General features: G+C 40.2%; 1 protein-coding gene across 1 annotated transcript in view; it reads right to left on the minus strand.

The window, feature by feature from the left end:
* The window catches only part of LOC139308601 (NACHT, LRR and PYD domains-containing protein 12-like), a 99,451-nt gene extending 84,174 nt beyond the window's left edge, over positions 1–15,277 (minus strand). Inside the window, exons 1-3 of the mRNA XM_070932232.1 lie at positions 15,191–15,277; positions 14,288–14,584; positions 8,188–8,220 (exon numbers count right to left, since the gene is read on the minus strand). Coding sequence (XP_070788333.1) covers positions 8,188–8,220; positions 14,288–14,558 — 304 coding nt within the window. The 5' untranslated portion in view covers positions 14,559–14,584; positions 15,191–15,277. The remainder of the gene's footprint in view (positions 1–8,187; positions 8,221–14,287; positions 14,585–15,190) is intronic.
* Positions 15,278–17,981: the final 2,704 nt, after the last annotated feature.

Here is a 17,981-nt window from a genome sequence, read left to right on the forward strand (position 1 = left end):
GGAGGACTCCCAGATTGCGAGCCCTTTCAGTGGGGGCCAAAGACTCGCCCCCAATAGTCAGTGATGGAGTCAACTGACTATATCGGGATGCCGGGAGCCACAGCCACTCAGTCTTGGAAGGGTTGAGCCTGAGCCTGTTCCTCCCCATCCAGATCCGCACAGCCTCCAGGCACTGGGACATCACTTCAAGGGCATCGTTGGGGTGGCCTGGGGTGGAGATGTACAGCTGGGTGTCATCAGCGTACTGGTGGTATCTCACCCCAAAGCCACGGATGATCTCGCCCAGTGGCTTCACATAAATGTTGAACAGAAGGGGCGAGAGGACCGATCCCTGCGGCACTCCACAAATGAGAGGCCTCGAGGTCGACCTCTGCCCCCCTGCCAACACAAACTGCGACCGGTCGGAGAGAAAGGAGGAGAACCACCGTAACACGGTGCCTCCCACCCCCAACTCTTCCAGCCGGTGCAGCATGATACCATGGTCGATGGTATCAAAAGCCGCTGAGAGATCTAATAGGACCAGAACAGAGGAATAACCCCTGTCCCGAGCCCTCCAGAGATCATCGACCAACGCGACCAATGCCGTTTCCGTGCTGTGCCCAGACCTGAAACCTGACTGGAACGGATCCAGATAGGATGTTTCCTCCAGGAATTGTGGAAACTGTTGCGCGACCACACTCTCAACAACCTTCGCAATGAAGCGAAGGTTGGAGACAGGACGATAGTTAGCCAATATTGCTGGATCCAGGGACGGCTTCTTGAGGAGAGGCCTCACCACCGCCTCTTTCAGGGCAGCGGGGAAGTGACCCTCACTCAAGGAAGCATTAATAACGCCCTGGAGCCAGCCTCGTGTAACCTCCCGGGAAGCCAGTACCAACCAGGAGGGACACGGGTCCAGTAAACATGTGGCCGCACTAAGTCTCCCCAAAATCCTGTCCACATCATCGGGAGTCACAGCATCAAACTCCTCCCAGATAACATTCTCAAGACTGTTCCTCGTCACCCTGCCCTGATCTACCCAGTCAGAGTCCAAATCCCCCCGGATCTGAGCGATTTTGTCATACAGGTATTGTCCGAAATCCTCCGCCCTGCCTTCTAAGGGATCCTCCCGCACTCCCAGATGGAGCAGGGCGCGGGTCACCCTAAACAGGGCGGCCGGACGATTCCCTGATGACGCAATAGAGGCGGAAAAGTAGTTAGACTTTGCCGTCTTTATCGCCACTAGGTAGGCCTTAATATGCGACCTTACCAGTGTTCGATCAGATTCAGCGAGACTGGCCCTCCAACCGCTCTCCAGGCGTCTTTTCCGGCGCTTCATTTCCCTCAGCTCCTCAGTAAACCAAGGAGCCACCCGGGATCGCCATCGGGTCAGAGGCCGCAAAGGCACAACTCGGTCCAAGGCCCCACCAGCCGCCCGATCCCAGTAATTGAAATTGAAAAATTGAAAAATTGAAATTGAAAAAAAAAATTGAAAGGGTTATGGGAAAACAAAAAACAGGAAAGACTCCCAGTACAGATGGCCTCCAAATATAATATTATAAGGCACTTTGGGAAGTTTTAAGCCCTTATATGACAGAACTATTTAATGGGGTAATCCAGGAGGGACAGATTCCGAATTCCTGGTCAGAAGCATTAATAACCCTCTTGCCGAAGGAAAGCAGTGACTTTTTTTTTTTTATTTTGATTTATATGCCGCCCTTCTCCGGAGACTCAGGGCGGCTTACAGTGCATTAAGCAATAGCCTTCATACTTTTGTATATTTATACAAAGTCAGCTTATTGCCCCCACAAACTGGGTCCTCATTTCACCTACCTTAGAAAGGATGGAAGGCTGAGTCAACCTTGAGCCTTGGAGAGATTCGAACCAGCAGTAAATTGCAGGCAGCTGTGTTAATAACAGGGTGCTTTAAACCACTGTAGTACCAAGGCTCTATTTTATTCCTTATCCCTGATCCAGAATTATAGACCTATTTCACTTCTTAATGCAGATTATAAATTATTTGTGGCAGTGCTAGCAGAAAGGCTAAAAGGTTTCCTAAGTCAATTTATACATGAAGATCAAAACAGTTTCCTACCTTGTAGGCAGATTAGAGGTAACGTGAGAATAATTATGAACGTCTTGGAACATTATGAAACCCATATTGATAAACAATTGGCTTTGGTCTTTGTGGATGCGCAAAAGGCCTTTGATCGAGTGAGTTGGAGTTTTTTAGTGGGTTTATTACAACATATGCAATTTGGGGAAAGGTTTATTCAGGCAATTCGTTCAATCTATTCGAAGCAGTCTGCTAAAATTCTAATTAATGAAGATGTTTCTGAACAAATCTGCATTGACAAAGGAACTAGACAGGGTGCCCGCTTTCTCCGGTGCTATTTATTTTAACATTAGAACCTTTATTGAGGGAAATTAGGCATAATTCAGGGATAAAAGGATTGCATATTAAAAACCAACAATATAAGGTACAAGCATATGCTGATGACCTAGTATTTATATTGGAAGACCCCATTTTATCGAGTCCGAATTTGATTTATGAGTTAGGAAAATATGGAAATGTAGCGGGCTTAAAAGTAAATAAGGAAAAAACTAAGGTTATTATTAAAAATTTGACAACAAAGCAGGGGAAGGAATTAGAAGCGAATTTGGGATTCCAAATTGTCAATAAATTACGATATCTAGGTATTATATTATCAGCTAAATGTACAACAATTAAAGAAGATAATTATTTGAAATTACTCCAACGAACAGAACAGGATTTAGAGAAATGGAAGAACCTTCAGACGTCTTTATTAGGTAGGGTCGCAATTATAAAATCTTATATCCTCCCAAAATGAACATATTTATTTTATACAGCACCAGCTAGACTAGACAGTACTTTTTTCAAAAAGTTAAATTAATGTGTCCTTAAATTTATCTGGCAAAATAAAAAGCTCAGAATTAAACTTAAAATGCTTCAAGAGGTGAAAGAAAGAGGGGGATTTGGCTTACCAAAATGGGAATATTATTATCAGGCTGCAAACTTAGTTTGGATAAGGGAATGTATCCTGCTGAGAAGAAGACGGTTGTTGATCCTGGAAGGTTCGGGGTTACAACAGGGTTGGCACTATTTTCTTTGGCAAGATAAGGTTAAAAAACATATGAGTTTTGCAGGACATTAAGTAAGGAATATCCTAATTGATACATGGAGGAAAGTTAAGGGTAAACTTTACTTTTCAACTCCTTCTTGGTTGGTCCCATTAGAAGCTACAACATATAGTTCGCTTTATAATAATGAAAAACACCTGTCCTATCCGGAACTGTTGGATGCCCAAGGATGCCTAAAAACAAGAACTGAGTTAGAGCTTCAAGGAATAAAATTGGATTGATGGTCATATGCCCAGATCAGCTCTAAATATAAGAAAGACAAGGAAAAAAGTGGTATAGTTATGACCCAGCAAGAAATAGATAGTATTATATTAGGAAAGGAGGAAAGAATATTATCTAAGATCTATAAATTCTTAATAACTTATTGGATAGGAGATGAGATTGTTAAAGACTCAATGATTGCCTGGGGGAGAAATATTGGTTATTCAATTGAATTGATAAAATGGGAAGAAATTTGGACGAAACAATTGAAATTTCTGATGGCAACCACTTACAAAGAAAACTTGTATAAGATGGTGTATAGATGGCATCTCCCTCGTGCTCGATTAGCTAAAATGTTTCCAGGACTCTCCCCAAATTGTTGAAAGTGTGGGGAGATAGGTACTTATTATCATGTATGGTGGACCTGCCCTAAGGCAATCGAAATTTGGAGATTTATACAGAGGTGGATATTAGAAATTACGGGATATAAATTACAATTGAAACCAGAATACTATCTATTAAATATTAGGCCAGATAAGATAGGCACGAGTATATGGTGTCTGATTACATATATCACAACCGCAGCAAGAATATGTTTTGCTCAACATTGGAAGGGGAAAGACCTACCGGCTGAAGATTTGATTCTGGGAAAAATTATCGAATATGCGGAAGCTGACAGGTTAACAAAAATTTTGAAAGATCAAAAGAACTCCGTATATTTTCAATGTTGGGACCAATGGTATACTTGGTTGAATAATAGAATAAAAAAAGGATAAGGTTAGTGTAGATTTTATTCTTTATTTGTATATCTTGACTGAAGTTAATATATTGTGTAAAGCTCCCGTCGCGATCTGTGTGTGAATAAATATTTTGTTGTAAAGAAATAAATAAAAAATTTTAAAAAAAAAAGAAATACAGAATGATAATACTGGGATAAACAGTGGGCTAAACAGTGGTGAAATTAAAAAAAAGAGAAAAGAGAGGGGGAACAATGGGAAATATAGGGCAAAACAGGAGAGATCAGGATTTTTTTTTAATTGAAAAGTTTTATAAGAAATACAAACAATTTTCTCCCCCCCCCACCCTATCCCCTTTCCCACATAATAGAAATTGTACATTTTCTTATACAAAAGAAAGCATTAAAATAAGACATTTTAATTACATTCGGAGTTGCTCTTCTTCTCTTTCTTCCCTCATTCCACAACAAACCTTCTTCTTCTCCTCCTTTCTTTCCCTTCCCTCCCTCCTCTTCTCTCCTACTTTCTCCTGCCTCCTCTCCCACCTCATCCTACTTCCTTTTCCTTTCCCCCACTTCTCTCTTCTTTTCCCCCTTCTCACCTTCACTCCTACTCCTGTCCCCTTCCCTTCCCTTCCTCCTCTCCTTTCTTCCATTCCTCACCCTCCCTCTCCTCTTCCTACTCCCTCCTCCTCTCTCCTTTCTAACTTCTTTGCTGTGAAATATTTTCCTCCTTTAGTGTCTGAGCAACTCCTGTATTCTACTCATAGATACTTTCTTCTGCTAAAACTTTCTCTATTCACCACTTCCCCTCCCCCCATCCCTTATCCCACCCTCCCCACCACCCCCCTGACTTCCCAGAGCAAAAACAGGGTATAGCATCTAACAAACATATGCTAAAATAAACTAACTAATTATAAAGTTCAAGACTCCCACATGTTCTTTAACTCCCCTTGCTCCAATTCATCAACCTCCCTTTTATAAATTCTCAAAACCAATTAAATTAAATTCATTCTTCCTACTTATAAAAAAACTTTTTCTTGATGTATAATCTGATACTTAAGCAGTCTTACAAACAGTAAAAATCATGAATAAATTCCATTTCTATACCCTCGAACATCATTCTTTTTGAACATTACTCCCTAGTGAAATTCTGAGTTTAACATTAATCCTCTTTCCTTCAAAAAAAAAAAAAAAGAAAAATTTTTCATCTTAAAATCTTACACATTTGATCTCATATATCTTTTAAAATAATATAGTCTTATGTTAAACATTTTAAAAATCTCTTAATACCTTTAAAACACTTATTTACCAAATATAAATTTCAAAATCTACAGGAAGATGTCTTTCAAATTTTCAATTAACTGTCTTAATACCTCTAACTTTTTAGAGAACAGCCCTTTTACTATCCAAAACTAATTATCATTTTGCAATAAAATTCTGAATTTAACATTATTCCTCTTCGCTTCAAAAGGTTAGGCATCTTAAAAGCTTATACAATTTATCTCATATATCTTTTAAAATAATATAAACTTATGTTAAACATTTTAAAAATCTCTTAATACCATTAAAACACATATTTGCCCGATGCCAATTTCAAAATCCACAGGAAGATATCTTTCTTAATCTTCTGTTCTTCTGTTCTTTCTATATTTTTCCAATCCTTTTTTTTTTATAAATTCTTTCAACAGTCCCCCCAATTTTATTTTTGAAACTTTTAAAATGGTGATTTGAGGTTGATGTTTCTGAAATACTCGCTCTCTTCTTGAGGTTGCGTTTTCTAACTTGAAATCCCCATTTCGTCTCTTCTTGCTTGTATAATCATTCAGTCCTTTTCTTTGTCCATATAGCCAGAATTTGTTGCCATAAAGATTGTCAGCTTGCAGTAAAAAGACTATTTGTTGCTTTTCTGTCAATTGAATGGAAACGTCCACCAAAACCTTTGTTTCAACTGTGCCAGCCTGTCTTTTAATCCTGACCATCTCTTGATCTTCCAAAAACAAATTCCTCTGAATAATTTCCTGCTGTCCCTCTAACAACTGCTTATATTTTCCCAAGCTGTTTTTGAAAAAGCCCTTTCAATTGTATCCAACAGGGCAGAAGTAAAAGAGTCTAGAAGTTCTTGAAAAGCCTGAACAGTCATGGCTTGAGAATTTGCTGATTCACCACCCTATTGTCAGCCATATTTCAGCCACTTTGTATTCATCCAGCTATCAGGACAACAATTCAACTCTTTTCCATACAGTATAAAAACAAGATTTTAGTTAAAGTCAGTATCCAATTCTTTCCCTCAATACCAAATTCTTTTCCTGGCTGCTTCCACTTTAAAACTTTCTCTTAAGGTGTAATCCAGTAGCTGTATCACTGTTGCAAATGTTCACAAGCCTTAACAAGCACTTTCCCTAGTAGTTTCCTCCTCCCACCCTCAGGCGCCATTTTCTACATTTTAAAATGGAGTTAAAGTGTTACTTGCAAGTTTTTCTTTTTGTTTTCTCCTGATTTGCTCTGTCTGCGATCAAAGTAAAGATGTTAAAAGTCCCCCCGTTGATTTTCAGCAGATTTTGGTCGCGGCTTCTAGCTCCGCTTTGGCAGAGTCGTCCCTGGTCCAGAGCAGCTTGACCGGCTTCAATAGGGAGCCCACACCCTTTGCGCCCCAGGATTTCTCCTAGCGCACTTGGGGGGCTCTATCTCCGCCTGTCAACTCTTCTCTCTCCCCTTTGCCCGGGGAGAGGGTTCCAAGCCTCCAGACAGCTGTTTTTCGGCTGTTCTGGGGCTTTTACGGAACCGGGGATCGGGCGCTCGTAAAAGAGCATCTTCAAAGCTCGCGGAGCCAACAGGAAGTCCGAGAGATCAGGATTTTAAAGCACAGGAAAAAAGGGGAAAGAAAAGGTAAAAATAAAAATGAAAAGGGAGAAAAGGAGAAAGAAATGAAAGAGGAATATGATGTATATATCTAGAACTGAAATACGAATTGTAGTAAGAAATAATGGTAAATCATCTGATGGTGAAAATGAACTGAATAATAATTGGAATATTATCATTTGTATTTTTGAAATCTAGATAACGATGAGGGTTTTTTTAGAAATATGAATAAATTGAAATTGTAATAATTGAAATACTTTTAATGGTTTATGGTGGTGTGTGTAGAAATGATTAAGTGATGATTTTGAATAATACATGGGGAAAGCTATATGATTAGAGGATAACAGCTAGAATATTTTTAAATTTAACTAAGGAAATTGTAATAAATGAAATATTTTTAATTGCATATCGTGGTGAAAGTAGAAATGATTAAGATGTGGTTTAGAGGAACATATGGGGAAAATTATTTGATGTATGAAAATGGAACTAATTGGAATATCCACATTTATATTCTTTTTTTTTCTTGTTTGACTATATAAATGAAAAAGATATTTACATAATTAATTGATTTATATTAAAATGCTGGACTGTATTATTTAAGGAAATTTATGTTATAAAATAAGTGGGTTTACTATTCCTATAAGAATTGAACAACTGTAACACCACAAAATTAACTGATGATGATGGATACAAAAACAGATGACAATGAGAAGGGGTTTAATATAGAATAGAAGGGAAAAAATGGAATTTGGTAAAAATTAGAGATGAAAATGAAGGGTAATATTGGTAAAAAAATAGATGAAAATAAATACTACGGCAAAAAGGAGGTATAAAAATTGTAATTTTAGTTGAAAGGACTAAAAACTGTTTAAATTTGTTAACCGGCCAAATACTCTGTTCAGCAAAAATACATTGTATGTTTGTGTGTGTGTGTTTGTGTATGTGTAAAAAATTTAAAAAAAAACTTTTTATAAAAAAAATATTTTCATTTTCCCTTGTATGTTATATTCTGACAAGCTAATATAAATTGAATGTAAGAAAAAGAAAGGGGTGTATGGGGACCTCCCTCCTTCCTTCCCTCTCTTCCTTTCTTTTTTATGGCCAGCACTGCAAGAACCACTCTGCAGCTTTCCCCATCAGAATTTTGGGTGTGATTAATATTCACAACAGCTTCTTACATAATGAGGATGGAGAGGGAAGGACCTGATCATGCTGAATTAGCTTTAAACATGAACAGATTCACTTACCTGATAAACCTGGCAGTTGGTGAGCATCAGCATCTGCAAATGAAGATGGACTGAATTAGTGAAATAGAAATGATAAAAATAGGTAAATTCAGAGCATTTTTTAAAAATAGGTAAATACATGAGTTTTAGAGTTAAACAGCAACTATGTCTGTCTACATTTACAATGTATATTAGATTTCTTATCTAACTGTTCCTATGCATTTCTATGCATTTCTTTTTGGAAGAGGGAGAGCTACTATTAAACCACTCCTTCCACTCCTATGACACCAAACCATTCCAAAATGATATCAAGATCCCTGATATAAAAGGCCATCGAGAGATCAAGGAGGGTTAGGACACATGTGCTTTCCATTTCCCGCTCCCATTAGAGGCCATCCATTAATCCTCTAGACCAATGGTGGGATTCAAAAATTTTTACTACTGGTTCTGTGGGTGTGGCTTTGTGGGTGTGGCAGGGGAAGAATACTGCGAAATCCCCATTTCCTCCCCACTCCAGGGGAAGGATACTGCAAAATCCCCATTCCCTCCCCACCCCACTAACCTGCTTTCCAGCTCCTTTCTCCTATGCAAGGCAACAAAAGAAGACCCAGCCAATCAGCTGGGACTCAGGAGGCAGCAAATAGATCAGGGGCAGGACCAGCCAGGGGTGATATTTGCTGGTTCTCCAAACTATTCAAACTTTCTGCTATTAGTTCGCCAGAACCGGTTAGAACCAGCTGAATACCACCTCCACTCTAGACCATCTCAGTGCTAGATCCCAACCCAAAACATGTTGGGAAAGGATCTAGGTAATCATTTCCTCCAGGGCTCTTCAAAGCTGTACCACTGGTTTGGCAGCATTTTTCATCCTTTTGGTCTCTGAATAAATTCCCCACCTTTTATCATCTTCATATCTACTTTTCAATCTTGGTTTGTTTTTCATATGTGAAAGTTGAAGGTAGAAAACCTTGCATGCCCAACGGTGGGGGCTTTGAGGTGTTGGGTGGTGTTTCATAACATTACACAATTTATTTTCCAAGTATGTCTTAAATGTGTGGAGTTTTGCATACCATCTTTATCAAAGCAAAACCCCTAACTTGGATACCAGTTGTTTTTGGTTTTTCCAATTGTCTGTAAGTTTTTTTTTTCAGGCATTAGAGTTTTAGAAGCCAAGTGAACTCTTCACTGTATTTCAGCTGAATGTAAATTGGATTTCAATGATGCCATGTCAGCCATTCAATCTGTGTAGCCTTTTCTTCTCTAGCCTAAGTAATTTAATGAAATTACAGCTCCCTAGATCTTTGAGGGTGGATGGGTTGTGCCCTCCTTTAAGAATGCTGCTGTTTCTACAGAGGCTAATCTCATGCCATCCGAGCAAATGTCAGGCAAACAAAAGCAGACCTTCAGGATGCATCAAGACATAAATGGGATTTCTTCTTGGGATTAAGAATGGTTCTGGGATACTTCTTGGCTCCCAGATTTGGGATCTTCAATGTAGAAATGTACTCAGGGGTTTCATATTTGGCAACTGTCCTTTCCCAAGTCATCTTTCATTTCCTTTCCACTTGGAGCTCCTGTGACAGAATGCTGTCTTTGGATACAATCTGGGTCAGTCACCAGGACCAGAAGTTTTGTCTTACAAGATAGAGCCCAGCAGAGTGAATGTTCTTGGGCCATTCTGTGTGTGATATTTATTTGGTACCTATTGTACATAGCTGTTTAGACATTGATTGGGTGCTGATAGTTGGCTATTAAGCGATTGGCTGTGCTTGTGCTGTCAAGGCCTCGCCTCCTTAAGTAGTTGATAAGATAGTGCTAAATCTGCACTCATGTTGACTGATGAAGGGCTCTTTTACCAATCAATCACTTCCCTGGCTGTTTTTGTCCCTGCTCATGCAACAATCTTAGTAGCTACAAATGTTGTCATTCTTTGTTTTCTGGCTCCACCAAGCATTACATACCCTGCTCTCTTCCTTAACAGCAACAAAGCATCACCACCTGTAATGTATTATAATATTGCATCAGATCAGGAAACATGAGTGGTCTACCTCATGGTCAGCTCATGACCTGGTAACTTTCAGGCTCTCTTATGCTACCCCTTCTGCAGGGAGGCTGGACCCATTTGACTGCTCTGTGTCCAGCAAATTAATGGATGTAAGTGATGGTAAATTCATCCCTGATGGACAGAGTGTTCCTGGCACCTTTTGAAGATGTTCTGATGCATCAACTCCTCATTAAGCCATTCATGGATGCCACTGTTCTGGACACTGACTAATACTGATGATGTTACCTAGTTTGGGTAATGAAATATTTGCAAGAATAGAACAGAACAGAACAGAACAACAGAGTTGGAAGGGACCTTGGAGGTCTTCTAGTCCAACCCCCTGCTTAGGCAAGAAATCCTACAACCTCTTTCAAGCTAGATCCTAATGTAGCCCCCATCAGAATGAAGCCAAGGAGGGTCCCCTTTGCTCTCCGGCCCAAAATAGATAGTTAATTAGACAAACTAATTGCTCAGGGAATTCTGGAGCTAGTTGATCATGCTAAATGGGAGACCTCAATAGTCACCCCAATTAAACCAGATGGGTGAATTCACATCTGCACTGACTATAAATGTACCCTAAATAAGGCTTTGCAACAGAGTGCCTACCCAGTACCGGTTGTCCAGCATCTACTGCACTCGCTGGGGCAAGGCAAAATATTCGCAAAACTTGATTTAGCACAAGCCTATCAGCAACTTCCAGTGGACAATGCCACCACTGAAGCACAGACTATTGTCACACACTGAGGGGCATTTAAATGCCACCTGTTACAATTTGGGGTGAGTGTGGCACCAGGGCTTTTCAAAACCATAATGGAACGCCTCCTACAGGGCATTCCAGGGGTAGTGCCTTACTTTGATGATGTTTTCGTGCTCAGGCAAGAAACCCTACAACACTTCAGACAAATGGTTATCCAATCTTTTCTTTAAAACTTCCAGTGATTGGAGCATTCACAACTTCTGGAGGCAAGTTGTTCCACTGATTAATTGTTCTAACTGTCAGGAAATTTCTCCTTAGTTCTAAGTTGCTTCTCTCCTTGATTAGTTTCCACCCATTGTTTCTTGTCCTACCCTCAGGTGCTTTGGAAAATAGTTTGACTCCCTCTTCTTTCTGGCAACCCCTGAGATATTGAAACACTGCTATCATGTCTCCCCTATTCCTTCTTTTCATTAAACTAGACATACCCAGTTCCTGCAACCGTTCTTCATATGTTTTAGCCTCCAGTCTCCTAATCATCTTTGTTGCTCTTCTCTGCACTCTTTCTAGTCTCAACATCTTTTTTACATCGTGGCAATGAAAACAGAATGCAATATTCCAAGTGTGGCCTTACCAAGGCATTGTAAAGTGGTATTAACGCTTCACCTGATCTTGATTCTTTCCCTCTGTTTATGCAGGCTAGAACTGTGTTGGCTTTTTTGGCAGCTGCTGCACACTGCGTCTCATATTTAAATGGTTGTCCATTAGGACTCCAAGATCCCTCTCACAGTTACTACTATTGAGCAAGGTACCACATATACGGTACCTGTGCATTTTGTTTTTCTTGCCTAAATGTAGAACCTTACTTTTTTCACTGTTGAATTTCATTTTGTTAGATAGCGCCCAAAGTTCAAGTCTGTCAAGATCCTTCTGTATCTTGAGCCTATCTTCTGGAGTGTTGGCTATTCCTGCCAGCTTGGTGTCATCTGCAAATTTGATGAGTTCCCCATCTATCCCCTCGTCCAAGTCATTGATGAAGATGTTGAAGAGTACTGGGCCTAAAACAGAGCCTTGGGGTACACCATTGCATACTTCCCTCCATGTCGATGCAATTCCATTGAGGACTACACATTGAGTGTGATTGGTCAGCCATTTATGAATCCATCCGTCAAAGAAGGCAATAAGATTAGTCTGGCATGATCTGTTTTTGACAAACCTATTTTGGCTTTTGGTTATTTCTTTGTTTGCTTCTAGGTGTTCGCTGATTCGTTGCTTGATTATCTTTTCCAGAATCTTCCTTTGTATTGAGGTCCAGCTGATAGGTCTGTAGTTTCCTGGATCTATTTTTTTTTCGTTTTTTGAAGGTGGGAACTACATCAGCTCTTTTCCAGTCCTCTGGCAGTTCCCCAGTGCTCCAGGAGCTTTGAAAGATATATTGTAGTTCAGTGGTTCTGAGATCTCGTCTGCCAGTTCCTTCAGAACCTTGGGGTGTAATCCATCCAGTCCTGGTGATTTGAACTCGTCTAGGGTAGACAGGTGTTCACTTACCATTTTCTTCCCTATTTTAACTTGTGTTCCTAATCTGCTTTTTGTGGTGCTGTTTTTGATAGGTTGGACTGTTTTTTCCCTTTGCGTAAAGACAGATGCAAAAAATGAGTTAAGTAGTTCTGCTTTCTCCCTGTTGCTTGTCACCTTCTTGCCACGTTCCCTCAGCAATGGACCAATTGTTTCCTTGACTTTTTTCTTGTTTTTAACATGTTAGAAGAAGCTTTTTAGTTTAGCTACAAATATTCTACTCTCCTTTATTGGATGCTTTCCATCCAATATTGCAACTTTCCTTCTTAGGGAGAATGGTTGAGAAGGTGGTGGCATTGCAACCTCAGACTATCCTGAAGCAAATGGATTATACTACCCTTTTCACTCAGGTTTGAAGCCCACATACATAAACAGCATTGGTCATAGTCATAGATGACATCTGGTGGGATAGGGATGGACATAATGCATCCATCCTTGCTTTTCTTGACCTCTTAGCTGTTTTTGTTATCATGGTATCCCTTTGGGCTAATTTAGGGAGTTGGGGGTGAGTGTTCTGTGCTGGTTTGCCTCCTTCCTTCAAGGCTGGTCCCAATTAGTGTTGATGGGAAATGAGAAGTCTAGCTCACAGCCCTCTTTTGAGGGGTGTTGCAGGACTCGGTGCTTTCTCTCATACTTTTTAACATCTACATAATCTATATTGATGTACATGAAACCACTGGATTACATCATCTATTGCTTGAGATGAGGTATCATTAATATCTGCGTGATACCTCAGTTATATATCTCCATCCCAGGTGAAGTGAGTGATGCTGTGGATGTTCTCTCACAGTGCCTGGAGACTGTGGAGGCCTGAATGGGGAACAACAGACTTCTAATGAACCTTGATAAGACAAAGTGGCTGTGGCTGAGCCCCTCTGCATCCAGGAGTTTAGCATCTTTGGTCTTCGATAAGGTTGTACTTTCCCAGACAAAAACCATGCATAATCTGGGGGTCCTCCTATATTCTCAGCTCCTGCTCAAAGAATATATAGCAGCTGCAACTAGGTGGACCTTTGCTGAACTGCATACTGCATAAAGCCCTACATGGATGGGGCCAAGCTACCTTCAGAGCTATCTTAATCCCATTAATTCAGGACACCCCATCCTCTAAATCAGGTAAGGTATGTTGTGGACTCCATCAGTTAAAAATTCTGCCTTCTCTACCATTGCTCCTTCCATGTGGAACACTTTTTCTCCCAAGGTGAGGCAGGCTCCCCTCCCTTGGTCTATTGAAAAAGTATAAAAACATGACTCTGAGGCCTTCCTTGGGGCACACAGAAGAGCATGCCACTATAGAGGGAGTTAGCACCCTGAAAACCTTTTAATTAACTTTCATACATTCTTGCCTTTTTAAATTGTAATTTTTATTTATCAGATTTTTATGCTTTCATATATTTTTTTTATTTGTATATCATACCAAGTCTATCTTTTAGGAAGAGGCACAGTTTTAATAATTTGATAAATAAATAAAACCCTTAAGAATCTCCTTTAAATTTAGATCAATTAACTGTTTGGTTGAACTTGACTTATTTCTTTTTTTTTTTTTTCCAGTAATAGGAAAGTGCCAAATTAAGTGACAGAGCAGATGCTTCCCTTGGGTTTGATTTCAGGTCCAAGATTAGAAGGTATGTCAGGCCAGAAGGAAAGTTCCTCTCTGAAATCCCAGGGACTCACTGCCAATCCTAATCAACATCAAAGAATTAGTGGAACACAATTCAGTGGAGACAGCTCCCCAAATCACAACTGGTGTTTATTTCCAGCTGATCTTACATGAGAGAACCTTTCTGTAATATGTTCAATTTTCTTACCTTTCTGTAAAGTTTCCTCAAGTTTTCTAGCAACATCATTTATATTGCTTTTTTGAAGGACATGAATGCACACCTTTGGAGCCTCTTCTCCATAATTTTGAATCAGGAGATCTACAACTTCTCGCTGATTAGCTTTCTCCAATGAAGCTATAGGAATGTTTGGCTTTTCATTGTGGTCAATACCCTTTAGCAACCATTTAAAATCGTTAAATTGCTTCTCAAGGAGGTCATTCAATGCTTTGAAAAGTTCTTCTCTCACAGCGTTGTTCATGTCAGTTATGATAGATTATATCTGACCTAAAATTAAAATTAGAGAAATTAATATTTTATAGAAAATGTCAAGAGTGTCAGTACAGCAAAGTTTTTGGGAAGCTTGTCTCAAAACTGCTACCTATGAATTGAGGGGAATGGCTTCCCCAAAGCCTAGCAAGAATGCCAGCGGATTAAGACAGAGGCCCAGCCCACAAGGGTGGCTTCCTTCTTTTGCAAAACACCATCACTGAGCTTCCTTCCTAGTCGACTCTACTTTCTCTTCCTCTTCTGGAGTAAATAGAGGTCTTTTCCCAGCTTTAGTAAACCAGGGTCTCCCTTTGGCTCATTTGCTGCTTATCTGACTCCTTTTAGCAACCAATTTCTCCTGCTGCTGTTTGCAACATATGAGTTTGCTTGCCACCCGGCAAGGTAACAGGATGCAAAAAGACTCAAACAGGGGTGGGAGATGGGAGGCTAAGTTGCAGCCCCCCTCCCATGTGACTCCAGGCCTGTGCAGGATGCCAAGAATCCAAATTTGATCATGTGACCACAGAGGGTTTCAATGGCTATAACGTCAGGTATGAGTAAGATACCCGGTATCATTGCAATTTCAAATGGGCATTGAACAAATGGTCATAAGTTGAAGACTACCTGTAAAGAAAATGAAGTGAGGCACAAAATGAAGATGTGTCTGGTTATAACCCAAAGGTGCTTTTTCAGGAGGCAACTAGATGTTCTTGTTTTTTCTTTAAAGACATTTCGCTTCTCACTCAAGAAGCTGCTTCAGCTCTGACTGGATGGTGGGGAATGAAAGTATTTATATTCCTTGCAGACAGCTTGTCATTTGCATTCTTTTAGAGAAGGGGTGTCAAACTTGATTGCATCACGTGACGTCACCTAATGTATCACAACGTTTTTTGCTTCTGTGGAGCCGGGGGTGGGCGTGGCCTGTGTGTGATGCATCCGGCCCACGGGCCACTAGGTTGACACCCCGCCGGCCACCAGGAGGTTCATCTGGGTCAACAACACAGATGATGTTACTTAGTTCGGGTAATGAAAAGTCTGCAAGAAAACAAAACAAGCTCATTTCAATACTGAGCTACAAATATTCTCCTTTATTAGACAGTATATTAGAAAGACAAATAAGCAGATGTTGAAAGGAAAGTTAAAAAGAAGTGGAGCAAGAACATTGTAAAGGTAAGAAAATTGTAAATAATACATTTGGATTTAGCAATATTTGTGAATGGAATAACTCTTCTTCCAAATATTCCATCTGTCCTTCTGATTTGAATGTAAGGCCATCTAGTTAAGGCTCTCCAAACTACAGCAGTACTGAAGGGAATGTGCATTGCTCACTATCGCACTCAGTGAAGCAAAACAATAATCCACTTCTCTAACATGCATATTTCATAAAATGTTCATTCCGAGTCTTATTTAGAGGCTCAAATATGTACTGCTTTGGATAGTGCTCAATTCTGCCTTCTTTAATGGTGTCTTCCATTCATGTCAATAATGTTTTTTATTTCAAGATTTTTTTTTTTATCCCAGTTTCTCTTTGAATTTAGTCATTTTCTTCTCTTCATTTAAAAGACCAAAGACCAAAGAGGAAATACATTCTTAATTATAAATCAGGCCTTCAATTCAGAAAGCTAGTCAACAAAGTTGTCCACATATTGTGAGTCTCTTTTCCAGAAGGCACCTCTCCTCAGTCTGCTAGAACATACCATTAAGCAACAAAAAAAAACCCAGAAGCTTAAACAAATGAAACTATAAGACCAAATGAAAACTGACCTTTTTTTTTTGAACAGGTTCTCATTCAGAAAGAGAGGGACTGCAGCCATACATTTTTAACAGTAGTGAAATCCAATTTTTTTTACTACCGGTTCTGTGGGTGTGGCTTGGTGGGCATGGCAGGGGAAGGATACTGCAAAATCCCCATTCCAGTGGTGGGTTCTTCCCGGTTTGGCCCGGTTCGGCCAATCTGGTAGCGGTGACGATATGACGTCACCGAACCGGTTCTCTTTGTTCGGGAGCTGGGCCCTCCTGCCCCCCCCATTATTCTTACCTTTTATTTGGCCCTGCCCCCAATTTTTTGCTGCCTCCCAAGTCCCAGCTGATCGGCTAGAAGGAAAAAAACTGTTTAAACTCTTGCCGCAGGGCTTCAAAGGGCCGCCCTACAGCTGATCAGTGTTAAAAGGCAGTGTGGTGGTAGACCAGTGTGCTCAAAAAACAAATGGGTAGACCAGTGCCTCCAAAAACAAATGGGTAGACCAGTGCCTCCAAAAACAAATGAGTAGACTGGTGCCTCCAAAAACAAATGGGTAGACCAGTGCCTCCAAAAACAAATGAGTAGACTGGTGCCTCCAAAAACAAATGGGTAGATCGGTGCCTCCAAAAACAAATGAGTAGACCAGAACGCTCCAAGAACAAATGAGTAGACCGGTACAGTTCTGCATGTCACTGCGTTATTTTATTTACCAGCTGAGCTCATTATTTCTGGACTAGCTGACCCTCCGTAGCTTGCCAAGAATTGTTATCAGTAAGCTACGTGTTTCCGCATCCACCCACATTCCTTCACTTGCTTCTCACCTTCTCTTCCCTTTGTTCTCCTGCCAGCAAGGTCCGTCTTGGACCGGCAGGAAAATTATTTTCAAAAATGTAACAATTAACTTTTCTTAGTTAGTGAGGTGTTTTATTTTCTTTATAACAAATAAATGAGTTTTATTAGAAACCTTCCTCGAGTTTCTTTTCAGATTATTGACAACTTGGATTAAGCCACGACCCATCTCCTCTAAACCAGGGTAATTAGTCCCAGAGCCAAACATGGGATTAATAAATGCCCTGACACTGCAAGCAGTTAAAAGCCTGGTAGACCAGTACCTCTGCTAAATCCTAAAGAATTGTCACATGACCATCAAACCACACCCACAAAATAAGCCACACCCACAGAACTGGTAGTAAAAAAATTTAGAACCCACCCCTGCCCCATTCCCACCCTACTCTGGGGCCAGCCAGAGGTGGTAATTGCCGGTTCTCCGAACTGCTCAAAATTTCCTCTACCGGTTCTCCAGAACCTGTCAGAACCTGCTGGATTTCACCCCTGATTTTTAATAAAGAAATTGTTTTACCCTGACTCTATATTTCCAGCAAGTAGTATTCTTGATTAGTTCTTGCAAAATGTAACATAGATGTTTACTTGAAATAGACTCTTGAAATTTGCTGCCTATCCAATTCAAAAGCACAGAAAATGCCTAAGAAGGCTCCCACCCATTCATGAATTGCAATGGGATGGGGAGCCTTGAAAACAGATATTCTCTGAGAATATCTCACTGCAAAACAAGAGGCATCCACTCTCATAGCCTCTGGACTATGACTGTTCCAAAAGGTCTTTGAGACTGGACTGTTGTGGGATTTCTGGTGGCATGAATGGAATTATTGCTAT

Source organism: Pituophis catenifer, unplaced genomic scaffold (assembly GCF_029215685.1).
Source record: "Pituophis catenifer annectens isolate HBS135680 unplaced genomic scaffold, rPitCat1.0.hap2 SCAF_1, whole genome shotgun sequence".
NCBI classification, from domain to species: domain Eukaryota; kingdom Metazoa; phylum Chordata; class Lepidosauria; order Squamata; family Colubridae; genus Pituophis; species Pituophis catenifer.